The sequence below is a fragment of the Mixophyes fleayi genome, chromosome 2, assembly GCF_038048845.1.
Source record: "Mixophyes fleayi isolate aMixFle1 chromosome 2, aMixFle1.hap1, whole genome shotgun sequence".
Lineage (NCBI taxonomy): Eukaryota > Metazoa > Chordata > Amphibia > Anura > Limnodynastidae > Mixophyes > Mixophyes fleayi.
Window position 1 is genome coordinate 92332417 of NC_134403.1, and position 14880 is coordinate 92347296.

The following is a 14880-nucleotide window of genomic DNA, read 5'->3' on the forward strand; positions in this document are numbered from 1 at the left end:
CGGATAAGTAAAGTTAAGGTTACTGATCGCAATTATCTACTTATAAGAAGATTAAGAAATCTAATCATTTGATAGTCTGTATAAGTAATATAAGTATTACCAGTGGAGAAACTCAGGCTTGTTTACATCAATTTTTTTTAAGGGCTGATACATAATATATATTGAGATATTATAGAACAATATTGTAATAGTTGACTATTGGGGGGTTCCTCTGTATTTTAATAATACTTTTATTCACATTCTCTTTATCTTGAACAATTTTCTCTCTAATTTTACATGGGGTATTCTAGAAAATAATTTGTGTTGTTCTCTCAACTATTTTAAAACCTAAACTATTAAGTTGTATCAATATACCTCTGTGCACTGAAATAATTTATCTTTACATGTACATTATGTGGTTATGAATGGTAGCACCCCCAGAATATTATTAATATCTATAGAATTGAAAATAAGAAAATAAAAGGGGTCAGGGTTATAGGTTACTGACTATTCAAATTTACCAGTGCTGTTGGTATTTTTCCCTTTTTGTTTTTATTTATGTACAGCACTTTGCCCATTCATGTCAATGGGGTCTCTATATGTAGCATATGTGCTAGAAACTTCATTGAAATGATTGGGGAAAAGCCCTGTTCCACTTCTGTTCTGGATGCAACACATGCGAATATGTCCAGTGCATTTCAACCTCGTGTAAACCACATTTCACATGTACGGGGGGGGAAGCGTATTTCCAGCCATATGCAGGGCTGTACACCTCTCGGGATGTGCCGCCTCTGCATCAGCAGCATTTGCGTCTAGTTTCCGATCAGTCATAATTAGCGAGTATTTGTGTCTGCCCTCTAGTCGGTGTGATATGCCTCCTAGCAGGTATATATACGTGTTTTTGCAGGTCTGCATGTATTTGCATAGACAAACTCCTTTACTGCTCTCTGCCAGCATTAGAATGCCCCTTTCCTCCCCTGTCCCACCTCTCCAAGTGCCAGAATTGTCAGTCTCTGCATTGGCACATGTGTGCGCCCACTTTCTGGGAATGCGTAAAGCAATTTCACACAAAATGCACTACGCAAACAGGCGCATTTCCCACTCTGCATCAGCCCTAATATGCATATATACATGCTCTTTAGGGCCCTTCGGTAACTGATAATGTTTGCAATGAAATCATAGGTTGGGATATATGTAATTTAAAAACAAAAAACAGACATGTAAAATATATACATAGTTTTGTGTATGTACAAAATGGATCTTATCTATGGTTAATAAGTCTGTAATTAGCTGTGGTTTTGTTTTTTGTTTCTCTAATAGGAAAAGCAGCGCTCTGGTCGAGCCCAGTCAACTTGCCGTCCTCTGGATGCCATGTCTCCGTTCCTCAGGAAAAAGGCTCAAATCTTAGAAGTCTTACGGAGGCTAGAGGCCACAGGATCTCAGTCTGGGTCAACCTGCACTGCCCCACCAATGTTCCTTGGGGGGTTTTCATCAACTAGTGGGAATGGACTGCGTGTTAGACCAGAGCAAAGCTTGGATTATGTGAATGGTGAAGGCCTGACTCCTTCAGAACATGGGGGGGATGAACCTTGGGCCTCCTGCCTGCTTCTGGCCCAGAGTGGCTGGGAGGAGTTGCTCAAGTGGAAGCCCATACAACGGGAACCACCAGCAGGTAGTCCTGGGGAGGGAGGAGGAGAACACCTTGGTTTTGGAGCAGGAGAAGACACACAGCAGTCAACACGGCAGGCTGAGGGAAGCTCTTCCTCTTCAGATGAGGATATTGGAGAGCCACTTCCTCCACCAAGTGAAATTAGACAGCATTTGCCATTAACAGACTTATCAAAGGGCTTAGCACCTTGTATGTGCTCCCGTGGAGCAGGTGATAAAAGGGGCCCTATTGAGGGCCACTCTGATGGAACTGGTTTCAGTAGAGGACACATTGGCCATCTTCACTCATTAACCTGTTATAACAGAAACATTCATGATTTGGTAGAAAGTCAGCATATGCCAGTGATTCCACCAGCAGTTATAGAGAGGGGCGACTCAGTGTTTTCTTCTCCGGGGAAACAATTGGTTTTAGAAAGTGGTTCTGATGCCCCTGCCTCTCCTTGTCCTCCTTCTCCTCCTAACTCTGCCAGTTTACCAAGAGAGACAAGTGGATTAACCCACAAGAGTTTAGCCCATGAGCCACAAGATGATTATTCTCAGTCTTCATTAGTGGTTTCTAATCCCTCCTGTCCTGACCCACATGATGCACTTATTCCTTCCTCTGAGCCACGGACACCTCAAATCCCATCTCCTGCTAAATTTCTCAAGTTTTTAAAGATGCCAGGCTCGGGGGATAAGTTACAGAGTCCAAACTCTCTGAGACTCAGCCCTCAGCTCACTCAGACTTCCAAAATTCCTTGTCGGAGCAATAATTATGAGGCATTTCCCTCTCCACGTCTCGGTAGGAAGGCAACTGAGGAGTTACCTGGTCCAGAAGAAGACACTGCTCCACCTTCCCCTTCTGAATTCATAAATTCTGACACCAATAGGCAAGGACAAAGTGAAAGGTCTAACAACTTAATAACTAGATCTGGAGTACAGTGTTGTACCAAAAAGTCACATGACTATGAAAATATTCCTGCTAAAAATTCTGAACTTCCAACTGCCAACCAGACTGTTGAGGATTTGGAGGGTCCTCCAAAACTGGTGGGGGCAATGTGCTCATCTAGTTGTTCCCCTGGAATTTGTGTTCATTCCCAAATAAATTGTTCTGAAGACCATCACAGTCCGTTGAGCACATCATTCATTAGAAAGCATGTAACTGCCAGGAAACTTCCAGAGTCTACTGGACATCTCCCATTTAAAGAAAGAATAGGAAAGTTAAGGGGCTCAGACAACCAACAGACTGAGATGACCGTTACAGGGACAGATATTAGGGTGATAACTGATGGAGGTGACCTACGCCCATCTATGAAAAGAGCCATAGGTGTTAGCAGTTTAAGGACTCCTGAGCCTGGATCCACTGAGAGTTATCCACCAAGGTACCATGGACAAAAATCTGACTCTGCTCGGACTCGGCAGCCTGCCTCTAACTGCCCACCAGGCTCTCCTCATGGTCCACGTAATCCATCCCGAGCACCAACCGTTCCTAGCAAGTCTCCACGTAGTCCTCATGGCAGCCCAACAAAACTACCTGCCAAGTCTCCAAGTAAGGCAACTGCAAAACCTCTTGTATCCCGACCCCTAAGTGAAGAGCTGAGACCAAGTCCCCGTCAACCAATGCTGTCTGAGGAGAAACAGAGGCTGCAATCCACAGGCACAGGAAAGAAGAATGGCACATGCCCAGAGTATGCCTGTCCTCGCAGTGCAGGGCCACAGGGTACAGAAAGTCTTCCACTGAGTGTTCTGCACTCTGCTATTGAAGAAAAAGTGATGAAGGGCATTAAAGAGAACATGTTAAGGTTGCAGGAACAACACCGAACACCAGCCCCTGATCCAAAGCAACGCAACTCCAGTGGTATTGCAAGCTGGTTTGGCTTAAAGAAAAGTAAGCTTCCTGCTCTTAGCCGTAGGCCTGAAGCTGGACGTGTGAAAGAGGAAAAGAGGGAGAGAGCTGCAAGCGGCTCCCCTCGGACTAGGGATGGGAAAGGTGAAAGCCTGAATATTTCCATGTTGATGGAGAAAGCAGAGGATCTGCGGAAAGCTCTTCAAGAGGAAAGGGCCTATATCAACGGTCTGTCTCTTGACAAAAGTCGCACAGCTGTGTCTGTAGATCAGACACAGACTTCAAGACCCCTGACAGCTGACAACTTTATGCAACAGCTCTTGAATCGGTGAGTACTGTCAGTTCACAGAGATTTTAACATCAAAAATTGAGTTATTTTGATTAGACTAAAAATGTCATAAAGTAAGTCATGGTAACAATTTATAGAATTTTATTGGCTTGATTATATAGAATTTCTTGGTGTTGTGCTGAAGTTTACTGATACAGCATAGGACTATTAATTTGCTAGATGCATGAAAGTATGATCCCTTGCAATATTTTACAAAGGGGTATATTTACTAAACTGCGGGTTTGAAAAAGTGGAGATGCTGCCTACAGCGACCAATCAGACTCTAGCTTTTATTTATTTAGTACATTCTACAAAATGACAGCTAGAATCTTATTGGTTGCTATTGGCAACATCTCTACTTTTTCAAACTTGCAGCTTAGTGAATATACCCCTAAGTTTCTCTTAGTATGACTTGGCTTACTGTAGCAGGGAAGACCTTAGTCTTGCTAAAGATAATTTATAATTGCTCTAAATTGCTATACACCAACAAAATAAAATATATATATTGGTGACCTATGCAGTTAATTCTTTTTTTTTTTTTTTTTCTATTTGCCTCATGGGAATATTAAGAAGAGACTGCATACAATTTCACTGGCTGCAATACATATTGAAACCTTTTAAAATAGATTTTATGAACATTATTAAGGAAATAATCAAAATATGATCCATTGGGAAGACTTAAACACAGTTTAGAAACCCTGGCCTAGTATATGCCTGACCCTGTTGCCCTAAGTATGACTAAGCAAAGAAAATTTTACACTGAAAGGCTGTGTCCAGTTTTAGGTGTCTTTCTCTACTTGCAAGCTGGTGGGGAGGGGGTGTCTATACAGTGGGGGGATTTCTTTTATTTTTCAAGACTGTTATATTTATATATTCCGGCGTTGTATACTATTGGGGTGGTTCAGACTACTTTTCAATACCGCTGGACCAGCTTTGGTCATCAAGGCATTTTTAAGGGGCTACTTTGGCACAGACAAAGGAGTCCCAGGGACCTCACCATGATTGCCATGAGTGAGGACCACTAAATAAGGAGAAAGATGTCTAAAATTGGACACATCCTGCAAATCTCTTGAGTCCGGTGGTGTGTTAAATGGGCTTGATGGTAACAAAAAAAATTTGTGACTAAAGGAATTATTAATAATATTCGCTATCTACTGTTTAGGGTGGATGGCAAGGAGCCTCCTTTAGAAGGTCGTCAGGAAGGGAAGGCACCACCACTGCGGGACTTTCCTAGGCTATCGCCGGAGAACAAGGAAGCCCGTCCATTTCGCCCACCAAGGAATGGGTTGGTCACGCATGTGCAGCGCTGTGAGCAGAAGAGTATGGATCAGGTAACTGCATAGATTAGAAGTTCCTTGTATTTGGTTTTGGGAAATGACAGATGCAGATACCATTTTCCTCTTCACTTTCTCCTAACAGAACAGAGAGGTGGTTCTCCCTTCTGATGAACGGATTTCTGAATCTATCACTTCTCAGCATTTTGCAGGTATCTTTTTATTTTCTCTTTTACTATTCGATCGTTATATTTTTTGATATAGCAGCCTTTCCAGATTAATATTTATACATGTTAGGACTTCTCCAAGTCCTCCCTAGGTTTAAATGTATTTAAACACAGTATGTACGTCACTTTCAGGTAAACGATCTCCAGCACTTGCAATAATATAATGAAATAAACTGTTATAACCAAAATTAGACTCGGGCTTTTATTTTTAAATATAAATCCTGGTTATACAGTGGTTTTAGATTGTCATGCTTTTAAAGAACACACAAATGGTTTTTCAATAGACTGTTGTGAAATGGACGTGCAGATGTTCTTAGCCCTTTGATCAACTTGAGAAAGTTCTTTAGATGATAACATTTTAATTGACATTTTAAGCAAATGTGATATTGAGGGGGCTTAACATTCTGCCCCTGGACCCCCTTGCTTCTCACATTGACTAGGTATAAAAGGATGCGTATTTCAAAGGGTAATACTTAAAATAAAGTTTTATATATTTGCATTAATTGGAACGATGTTGGAGTGCGCCATAGGTCTGTCTTCCTTAAAGTCTCTTGTATAATGAAATGTATTCTGCAAAGTGCTGAGGCACAATTGGAGATGTTTAAAAGAGCTGTAGGGGAATGTCAGTTCAACAACGTACAGTGTGCTTTATTTTTTTACATTCATGAGTTATGGGTTTTTTTTGTTTTGTTTTGTTTAGTGGTCCCATAATAAAGTTATAAAAAAAAAAATCAATGATACAAGTGAGCAATGTATTCTACCTTCTTACATGAAAATGTCCAATTTTGTGTTTCATTGTCCTAGAAACCCTTTGTATGGCGAGTCTAAGCTATCATGTTGTTGAGGTGAAATTCCTTCATTCCTTCCACCTTCATGCATTTGGCATCATTACTGTCCACCCACTTGTATGCCTTTCTTTAATACAATTTCTTTCTGTCTCTTTTACATTCAACCCCCCTCCCCCCCCATCCCACAGCTTGTGACTCACTCACTCGGACTCTGGACAGTGGCATTGGGACATTTCCTCCACCCGATTACTGTGGAGGGACTCCAAACAAAAGCACCCCAAAGTTAAAACCTAAGCTAGACTCCCCCTCTGTCCTTCCAGTGGGAAGGTTTTCTGCTTTTCCCAAGGTACCTAGAAGAGCAAGGACTCTGGAGAGGGACATGAGAGGGGTAGAGGAGATGTTGCAGTCTGGACAGCACCAAAGTGTTCCGGCGTTCCATGCACTATTGGAGCCAGAGCCTACTATAGGTCACCGGATGTATGGAGAAGGTTCGTATACAAAACGTTCTGAACATAGTTGCATCTATGGCCATTCATGGTTGGTGGTGGTGGCAGCAGTGTAGCTTTCTCTCTGGTGGGCAAATTAAGTGCTCTAGTACCAATAAGTGTTCAATCCTGGTTTGCTAATTGTTAACATTTAGAGCAAAAATAGGAATTGTGTCTGACTGAAATACCAGACTCCTCAATAAATAAACCTCTATCTCCCTGAATTAGGCAGTAACATATTTGTACTATCTAAGTCTTCAATTTCAGCTCTTCATGCGGATATTTTGTTAAGAGTCTGTCACTGGGTTTGTTTCTTGCGCAGATTCCAATAAGGATCGTAGTCTGCCCCAACAGGGCAAAAATTGGACCTTCCCCAATGCCAAGGTCAGCACTGGCTCTACAGAGAACTTCAGGTCTAGAGCACACGAGTTGGTAGAGGTAAGTTAATGGCAACAGCCTTGTCATATTGGAGTATTTAAATAAAAACTAACAATTAACTAGTCAATATGTTTTGTAGCTTCTATTTGCCTGTTTTGCATCTGTTTTCATATTGTGAGTCAAATAACACTACATATTTCATTGAATAAGAGAGAAACCACTGTCACTGCCGCAGTCCCATAGGAGCACACAGTAGAGGCAGCCATTTTGTGAGCTGACCATACTCTTGTGTCTTGCCAATCATGACGATGGAATCCAGTGACCTCACTGAGGCACTAAGCAAAGTATCTCAGTCATTGTCATCTGAATTCTAATGAATGTTGTTTTCTACCATAAAATGGCTTCCCAGACTGTGTGTAGGTGACAGTAATAATCAAATTATTGTATAATCTGTGGCAATGTATTTGCTTTTCTGGTGTTGCCGCAGTATCGTATTTACAGTAGAGTATTGTACTTTGCAGTGGCTTGATTGTTGGCCACTTGGTGGCAGTCATGAGACTTTCACTGTATATTCTATTGACTTGTAACCTTTTAACAAATCAATTTCTGCGTTTTGCTTCACGACCTACATTAATAAGTGAGACAATGCTGGAACAGCACTCTGTACATTCAAATGAGCAAAATTATTGTGTCGGAGTGTAGACACAGAGATAATCACATCTCCAATTTTACCTTGAGGAAATAAGGGAGTATTCTGTCACCAGAGAGAAGAACCCAGGGCCCCTTGTCTGTTCTGTTCAGGGAAAACCACTTCAATTAAAAAGTAATTAGTTTAATTTTATTGTTGACTTGATTATGAAAACCTTCCCAGAATAAATGTGCAGCCATAAATGTATCTACAATACCTCCCAACGTTTGAACTGCCAGTGATGAACACTTAAATGAAATTTATTATCAAAATGATATATAATTTGTTTAAAAATAACAAAGTATACTTATCTATTTTGTGTAGATAAATGTGATTAAAAATGTATACTTTGAAAATGTTGCCCTATTATTATTATCTTTGTCACTTTTCTCTCTGTTTGGCCTTGTACACATGGACGTTGAAATCAAATGTTGCAACAACCTATCTCTAGCCTAGTAAATGCCAAAAAATAAGCAAACTGACCTTTACACACACAAGCGTCCTCTTAGCTTTACATCCATTTCAGTGTTGCCTGCAGTGTTCCTGGGCATTAATGTACAATATGATGGGATTTTATGGGAGCTTTCAGCAAGTGCAGAGTACACTATGCTGTAGTAAAGCTTTCAATGCTCTGTTAACAGAAAAGAAGCAATAAAAGGATTTGTCTGTGTTTCATCATCATCATCATCATCATTTATTTATATAGCGCCACTAATTCCGCAGCGCTGTACAGAGAACTCATTCACATCAGTCCCTGCCCCATTGGAGCTTACAGTCTAAATTCCCTACTATAGACACACACTCACACACAGACAGACAGACATGGAGAAACTAGGGTCAATTTTTGATTGCTGCCAATTAACCTACAAGTATGTTTTTGGAGTGTGGGAGGAAACCGGAGCACCCGGAGGAAACCCACGCAAACACAGGGAGAACATACAAACTCCACACAGATAAGGCCATGGTCGGGAATCGAACTCATGACCCCAGTGCTGTGAGGCAGACGTGCTAACCACTAGGCCACTGTGCTGTGTTTATAACAGGCATTATTTTTCCATGCCCATGTGCACGAGGTCTTTGAATGATTTGTCACTTTTCACTGTGCTGCAAATTAGGCCGGTGAGACTAATAACTGTAGCCGATAGCGATGTGTACAGCTCTTCTGAAACAGCTGGATGTGGTGTAGAGCCACACTAGCTGCTGTACAAGGCTCTTGTGGAGGGTCAGTGGTCCTGCACACAGTGGTGCAACAAGGTAAATGTGTTCGGCTCAATCCACTGCTTCCCCCTTCCCTTCCCCGCACTTTCCCATATCTATGTTGATCTAAAAATACACCTTTCACTATAGAGCTGTAGAGCACCGTCACTGGGAGTGTTGTCTGTGTGTAAGGGGCATGGCCTAGAGGTTTAGAAGCAATAGTCCTCCTTCCAGCCACATCCCCTTCCAAACACCCCTGGATATTGTATTAAACAGATGGAGCCAGAGTGGCAGCTGAGAGTGGGGAAATAGATTGGCACCGCAGGAGCGCCCAGTGGGGCAGATGGCACCCAGAGCACATTTGCACACTACGTTCCTGTCCACACACAGAAAAATCCAAATCAATACAACGGATATAAAAATAAGTAAACGTATTGAAATGCATGTCCCCTAAAGAGAATTTTTGGTATTAAACCAGACTGAAAAAGAGACGGCTTTGATAGAAGAGACTTCTGTATAAGACTGAAAGTTATATCAGATATGTTATTTATACTGTGTAAGGAACAGAAGTGTGTGTTTGTTTTTTCTATAGCTACACAACATACTTTTCATACTTAATTATTGCTCACTCTTTCTTGTCTTGTAGATCCCTTCAGAAGGGGACAGGGACTGTGACATGTCTGGTTACCCACATCCCTCCCTCTGTTTTCCGGGCAGCGTGAGCAGCCGTACCCCTAGCACTTCTGAGGTTGGAGATGAAGGTACAAGTGAAGCCAAATCTCGAGACAATGAGCAGGGTCAGACTGGACTGGAGAACTCTGAATCCCTGAGTGATTCTTTATATGACAGCCTGTCATCTTGTGGTAGCCAAGGCTGATAGAACATTCCTCCATCCCTTAATGCTTCATGCTACCGGGCACTTTTATCAGCTCTGCAGACGTAGACAGTGCCGGTTGCCTGTGGGTGCTATTCTATGTGGGGTCCTTGTCCTTTCCATGACTTTGTTGGTTGCGCCTCTAGAATGACCTTGACCTTCCCACATGAGCCTCAAAAATCTGAAGTATTAGCAACATACTAGAGTCTTGATGCCTCTGACCTTACAGGTAAAGGTCATCAAATACTGCAGAACTGTTGCCTCATTCTCTGCCTCATTCTCTCCCAGGCTGTGGAGGGTCCTAAACTTGCTCTTCCTCTGAGTTGCTACCCTTCTTTGTAGATTGCAATTGTTCTTGTATTATTTTGTTTTATTTGTGTCTTCTGTGGGCTGCCCCTTTACTATGCATCTATACCACCAGCGGATTTGATGTCCTTCACAGCAGGAACACTGGTGAAGGGGAATTCACGAGTTACAAAAATACCTCGCATCCCTGTCTCACTGATCAATATTCCAGTAATGTGTTAATGCACTGATCCAGAAGCAGAATACCATCTTATATATTTTGCTTTTTATCAGGGATAAAGTTTTTTTGGGGAAAAGGTAAATTTATTTCAGCTGCTTATCTGGAGGTCTTTGTAATAGAGAGTATTGACACGTTTGACTAGATGTGACTTTTCCATCCGTGGCCCCTTGATGTGTTTTTGTTTTTGTTTTTTTGTTTTATTTTGGTTTATACTTGTGCTGTTTTTATATAAATATATATTTTTATTTGTGTAAAATGTTTAGTTTCTACTTTCTGTTTTTATGCGTTGTGGTGTTATTGTTTTTATTTCAATGCTCTTAAGATGGTGCTAAACAGGAAAATATTCTTTGTTGGGTTTCTCTCTATTCCTTTTTTATTTTATTTTTATTTTATTTTTTATTATTTTATACCGGTGTCTCGTTTTCTCTTATTTATATAAGTTATTGTGACTGGTTTTTTTTTTTTGTTTATTTTCTGCCTCACTTTCTTTTAAGCTAAAAATAATAATAAACAAAACCTAAAATAATTTAGCAGTTCTGTTGAAGTGTGCGTGTGATGTTCTTTACTTTGTGTCATTTTAAATTTGTACCTATCACAACGGTAAAATGGATGCAACTATTTTGCTTTCCTGCCCTCTCCATCATGAATAAATGGCAGCTGACAAAATGCATTTATTAACAAATATATAAAAATGCTTCTCCTGCGCTCCTTAAGGTATCGGGGGTGGGAAATTGGGAATGCAGTCTCTCTTCCATAGGCATTACCTAAATTATCCCCACAAATTGGTTTGTAAAAGATGATTGGGGTAAGGTGCAAAATAGGATAGGAAAAAACAATGGGGTATATAGATCCTGTGTCAAAAAAATTATATGATAGTACTAAGCAAAAATAATCAGAAAAATTAGTGGTATAGCAAGGTGATAATAACGCATCAATATGGAACACACAATGATCAGTAGCGGAATTGCAGACTAGCGTTCCTATGGTGAATAGTAATTTCTGATTCCCATAAAATAGTAGAATAGTGTTCGTATTTTCATCAATGTTGAAATGTTAAGTCCCCTTCTTCTCTCCGGATTGCCTCATATGCAAAGAGGGAAATAAGAGGAGGCACGGGTGCTCCGATGGTATAATAATGTACAGACCATTTATTGGTAAAAACAGATAAAATTGAACTTACATTTAGTAAGTACACAAGTACGCATAAAGGTTTCTTTGAACTGGTTTAGACTCCAAACGCTCGTAGTAGCAGTGGTAGATGTGTGTTATTATCGCCTTGTTATACCACTCATTTTTCTGATTATTGTTATTTTAGTTTTTTTTTATTCTTAGTATTGTTTTATATAATTTTTTGGCACAGGATCTATATACCCCATTGTTTTTTTTCCTATCCTATTTTGCGCCTTACCCCAATCATCTTTTACAAGCCAAAATGCATTTATTACCTGATGTTGTGGCAGAGATGTATGTATACACTATATAAAGTACATCTGAGATCTCTAGTAACTATACAATGCAGATTTAGTTTGGGTACACACTACAGTGTTCGGGGCCATCAAACAATAAACCACCGTTTGGCCCGATATCACATTAGTATAACGATGAAAGATTATCGTTCCAAAGCACATCGTATCCTTTCATTTGATTTTTAAACCAGACTAAAAATCTCATTCAACGATGAAACAATGTCGTTCCTATCCAGCAGTGTGTATCAGTGGCGGATCCAGGGGGGGGGCTATCGGGGCGATCGCCTCCCCTAGCAGACACTTGCTGCCGACGGCTGCACAGTATGTGCAGGTCCGTCCAGCCGTGACAGGCAGGGACAGTGTGCTGTCCGGGTGCTCTGACTGTGTTTAAAACACAATCAGAGCAGCCGGGCAGCACACTGTCCCTGCCTGTCACAGCTGGACGGACCTGCACATAGTGTGCAGCCGTCGGCAGCCTAAGATGTTAGAAAGGGGAGGGGCCTAAATCGCCCCGGGTACAGCATTTTTCTAGATCCGCCCCTGGCAGAGGTGGAACTAGCGAACTGTGGCTCCAGTGCGGGGAAGAGGACCCTCTGCCATGCAGTGGGCCCCATTATCTCCATGGGCCCTGGGGCACAGCACCTGCTGCACCCATGGTAGTTCTGCCACTGATTGCACACTAACTCACTGTGCTCAGCAGACTCCTCTGCATACTAGTACTGCACAGAGGTTTTTGATAAGTTGCACTTTTTAAAATACATATCATTAAGCAAACTATGAATAAAGAATATGTAAATGACGTTTCCTGCTCTGTGGGTGAAATTATCCTGAAGGTCATGTCCTTTATATAAAAGGTCAAAGCTGCTTTTTGGACCTCCTGACAAATTTGCTCTAATTTCTTCCTGGGTTTCCACTGCTCTGTGTGGGTTTTAGTGACAATAGTTTCACTTACAGATCAAGTCCTGGGTGTGGGGAACCCCTCTGTGTTGCCAACTCTTGGCATGTGCCGTTCTCAACAGCTGCTGTACAAGTTGCTGTAACATTACCAGGACACAATTTTGAGTACTTTTACCCAAATGCTTGTTAATCACAGTTCATTGCGGTTATGTGAAACCATTACAAAGTATGTGCTGCAAACCAGTGTGTCGCATCTAAGCCAGAGATTGAATGAGGGACCCTTTGTGCTTTGTGCATAGAACTGAAACGTACAGTTAAAGTGCAGCTGTTGTCTACCATGATGACGTGAGTCACAAAGTGCACATACATGACATGTCAAACCGGTGGCCACCCACATTGCAGTAATAATCCAACGAGCTGTGGTATCCTCCATGTTTCACGTCACACAGAGTGGTAGTGTGCAGCAGCCACATGTCTATTACAGGATTAGATGGTCATTAGATAGTCATTCAAAGCTCAGGCTGATCCCTGTGGAAGCCCTTATTAGTGTTATTGATAGGTCCACCAACTACAGGCATGTCCAAAATTGTTCTGACCATTTCCAAAACATTTATTAAACATCACATTTGTTTTAAAGCCACATATGTGATAATATTGGATCCTTGTAGTTGAGATGTGGTACTCATAACAGCTGTGCCACACTGTGTACCAGGATATTTAATGAAATTATAACCCACAACTTCCTCTGTTTAAGTGGCCTGCAAGGAGTAGGTGGTGGTCGTAATTGTGTGTAGTACACTGAATCATTGGAAGAACCAAAAACAATCATCCCTCTGTCCTCAACTCATTGCTCAGTCTCTGTGATCTCTGCTCATCAGCAAGTGGCTGTACCATACAGATCATCCAATCGGCTCAGCTTCTCTAATAAGGTAGATCCAGAATTACCCAGCGTAAAGCACAAATTGTATGAACATGTCTAAATATGTTCGTGTTTGTTACAGTATAATTCTGGTAAAAATATGCAAGTTATTGGCATGTGAGTATAGGAGAGAAGAGGGGTGAGGACCTGAACGTTCCCCAGTCAAACACAAATTCCGCCCTACAACCACAACAGTTATCCAATTACACAGAAGTCTGATTCTGTTCTCCACACAGTAATCCAGTGATGGGGTAACCTGATACATATCGGGCTGCTTGGACGAACATCTAACCGTAATCTTAGTAATATGTTAAAACAACAATTTTAATCAATAAAAACACTATCTGTAATATTTCAGTGGGCATTTTAAAGAAGTGTTGCAAGCTGTAACAAATCATGACCGTAAAGCAAGAAGGAGCTGGGGGCTGTCTGATCAGTGTTTCTTTGGTTTGTACATTACATATATTATTTCAGTTCAGAATATTACAATTGGAAACCATTGTGGTAATAACAGAAGCAGACCATTGTTTCTGTAGTAAAATGGCTCACGCTACCACTACGCAGGCACATCCAGTAAGCACTGAGCTACTGGACGTGGGCATACAGGTATGACCAAACTGGTCACATTCTGACAGAAGTCAAGGGTGTAATTCCCTAGGCTGATTGACACATCACAGTAAATCAATTTCTGCAGAAGTATGAGTCAAAAGTACATACAATTCTTATCTGGCACTCCAGCAAACCCCCATTAGGGCCATGTGTTGTGAGCCGGGGACCTGCTGTTTGCAAGAGCTGATGACTGAAGTCTGTAGGTGCGGAGTCTAACACAGCACCTGTACAGGGGTATGGATTTATCGAATAGTAGAGGTTATTTTCTTGGTCCTGGAAATAAGAGAATAAAAGAAAGGGAGGTAGCAGGAAAGGTTTGTATGCAGAAGAAGAATAGTAAAATAAATATTATTGTGATCATTGGATTTAATTGTAAATGTTAATTACTTGTTATATGTTAATGTGTATCGCAAATTATTCATGATTGTTCACTAGAGTAGTTTATAGCGACTTGGAGGAATGTCTACTTTGCTTTGTAATGGTAATCACAGAAATTGTAGCAGTATCTAGGGCAGTGTTTCTCAACTCCAGTCCTCAGGACCCACTAACAGTGGAGGATTGCCAGGTGACCAGTGAAATAATTATACCACCTGCTACAGTGTGTCAGTCAGTAATGAATACACCTGTGCTCCAGCAAGGAGATCATCATCAACATTTATTTATATAGCGCCAGCAAATTCCGTAGCGCTTTACAATTGGGAACAAACATTAATAAGATAATACTGGGTAATACATACAGACAGAGAGGTAAG

The 14880-nt window shown here is 41.2% G+C and overlaps 1 protein-coding gene across 6 annotated transcripts in view; it reads left to right on the forward strand.

The window, feature by feature from the left end:
* Window positions 1-10731, forward strand: part of LOC142141309 (nck-associated protein 5-like) — a 56984-nt gene extending 46253 nt beyond the window's left edge. For 5 of the 6 annotated variants that reach the window (XM_075199660.1, XM_075199657.1, XM_075199655.1 and 2 more), the window contains exons 8-13: window positions 1300-3800; window positions 4963-5131; window positions 5220-5286; window positions 6278-6577; window positions 6897-7012; window positions 9484-10730. In XM_075199660.1, coding sequence (XP_075055761.1) covers window positions 1300-3800; window positions 4963-5131; window positions 5220-5286; window positions 6278-6577; window positions 6897-7012; window positions 9484-9714 — 3384 coding nt within the window. In that variant the 3' untranslated portion in view covers window positions 9715-10730. Of the gene's footprint in view, window positions 1-1299; window positions 3801-4962; window positions 5132-5219; window positions 5287-6277; window positions 6578-6896; window positions 7013-9483 lie in introns of all 6 variants that reach the window. The other variant, XM_075199656.1, reaches the window with a different exon arrangement.
* Window positions 10732-14880: the final 4149 nt, after the last annotated feature.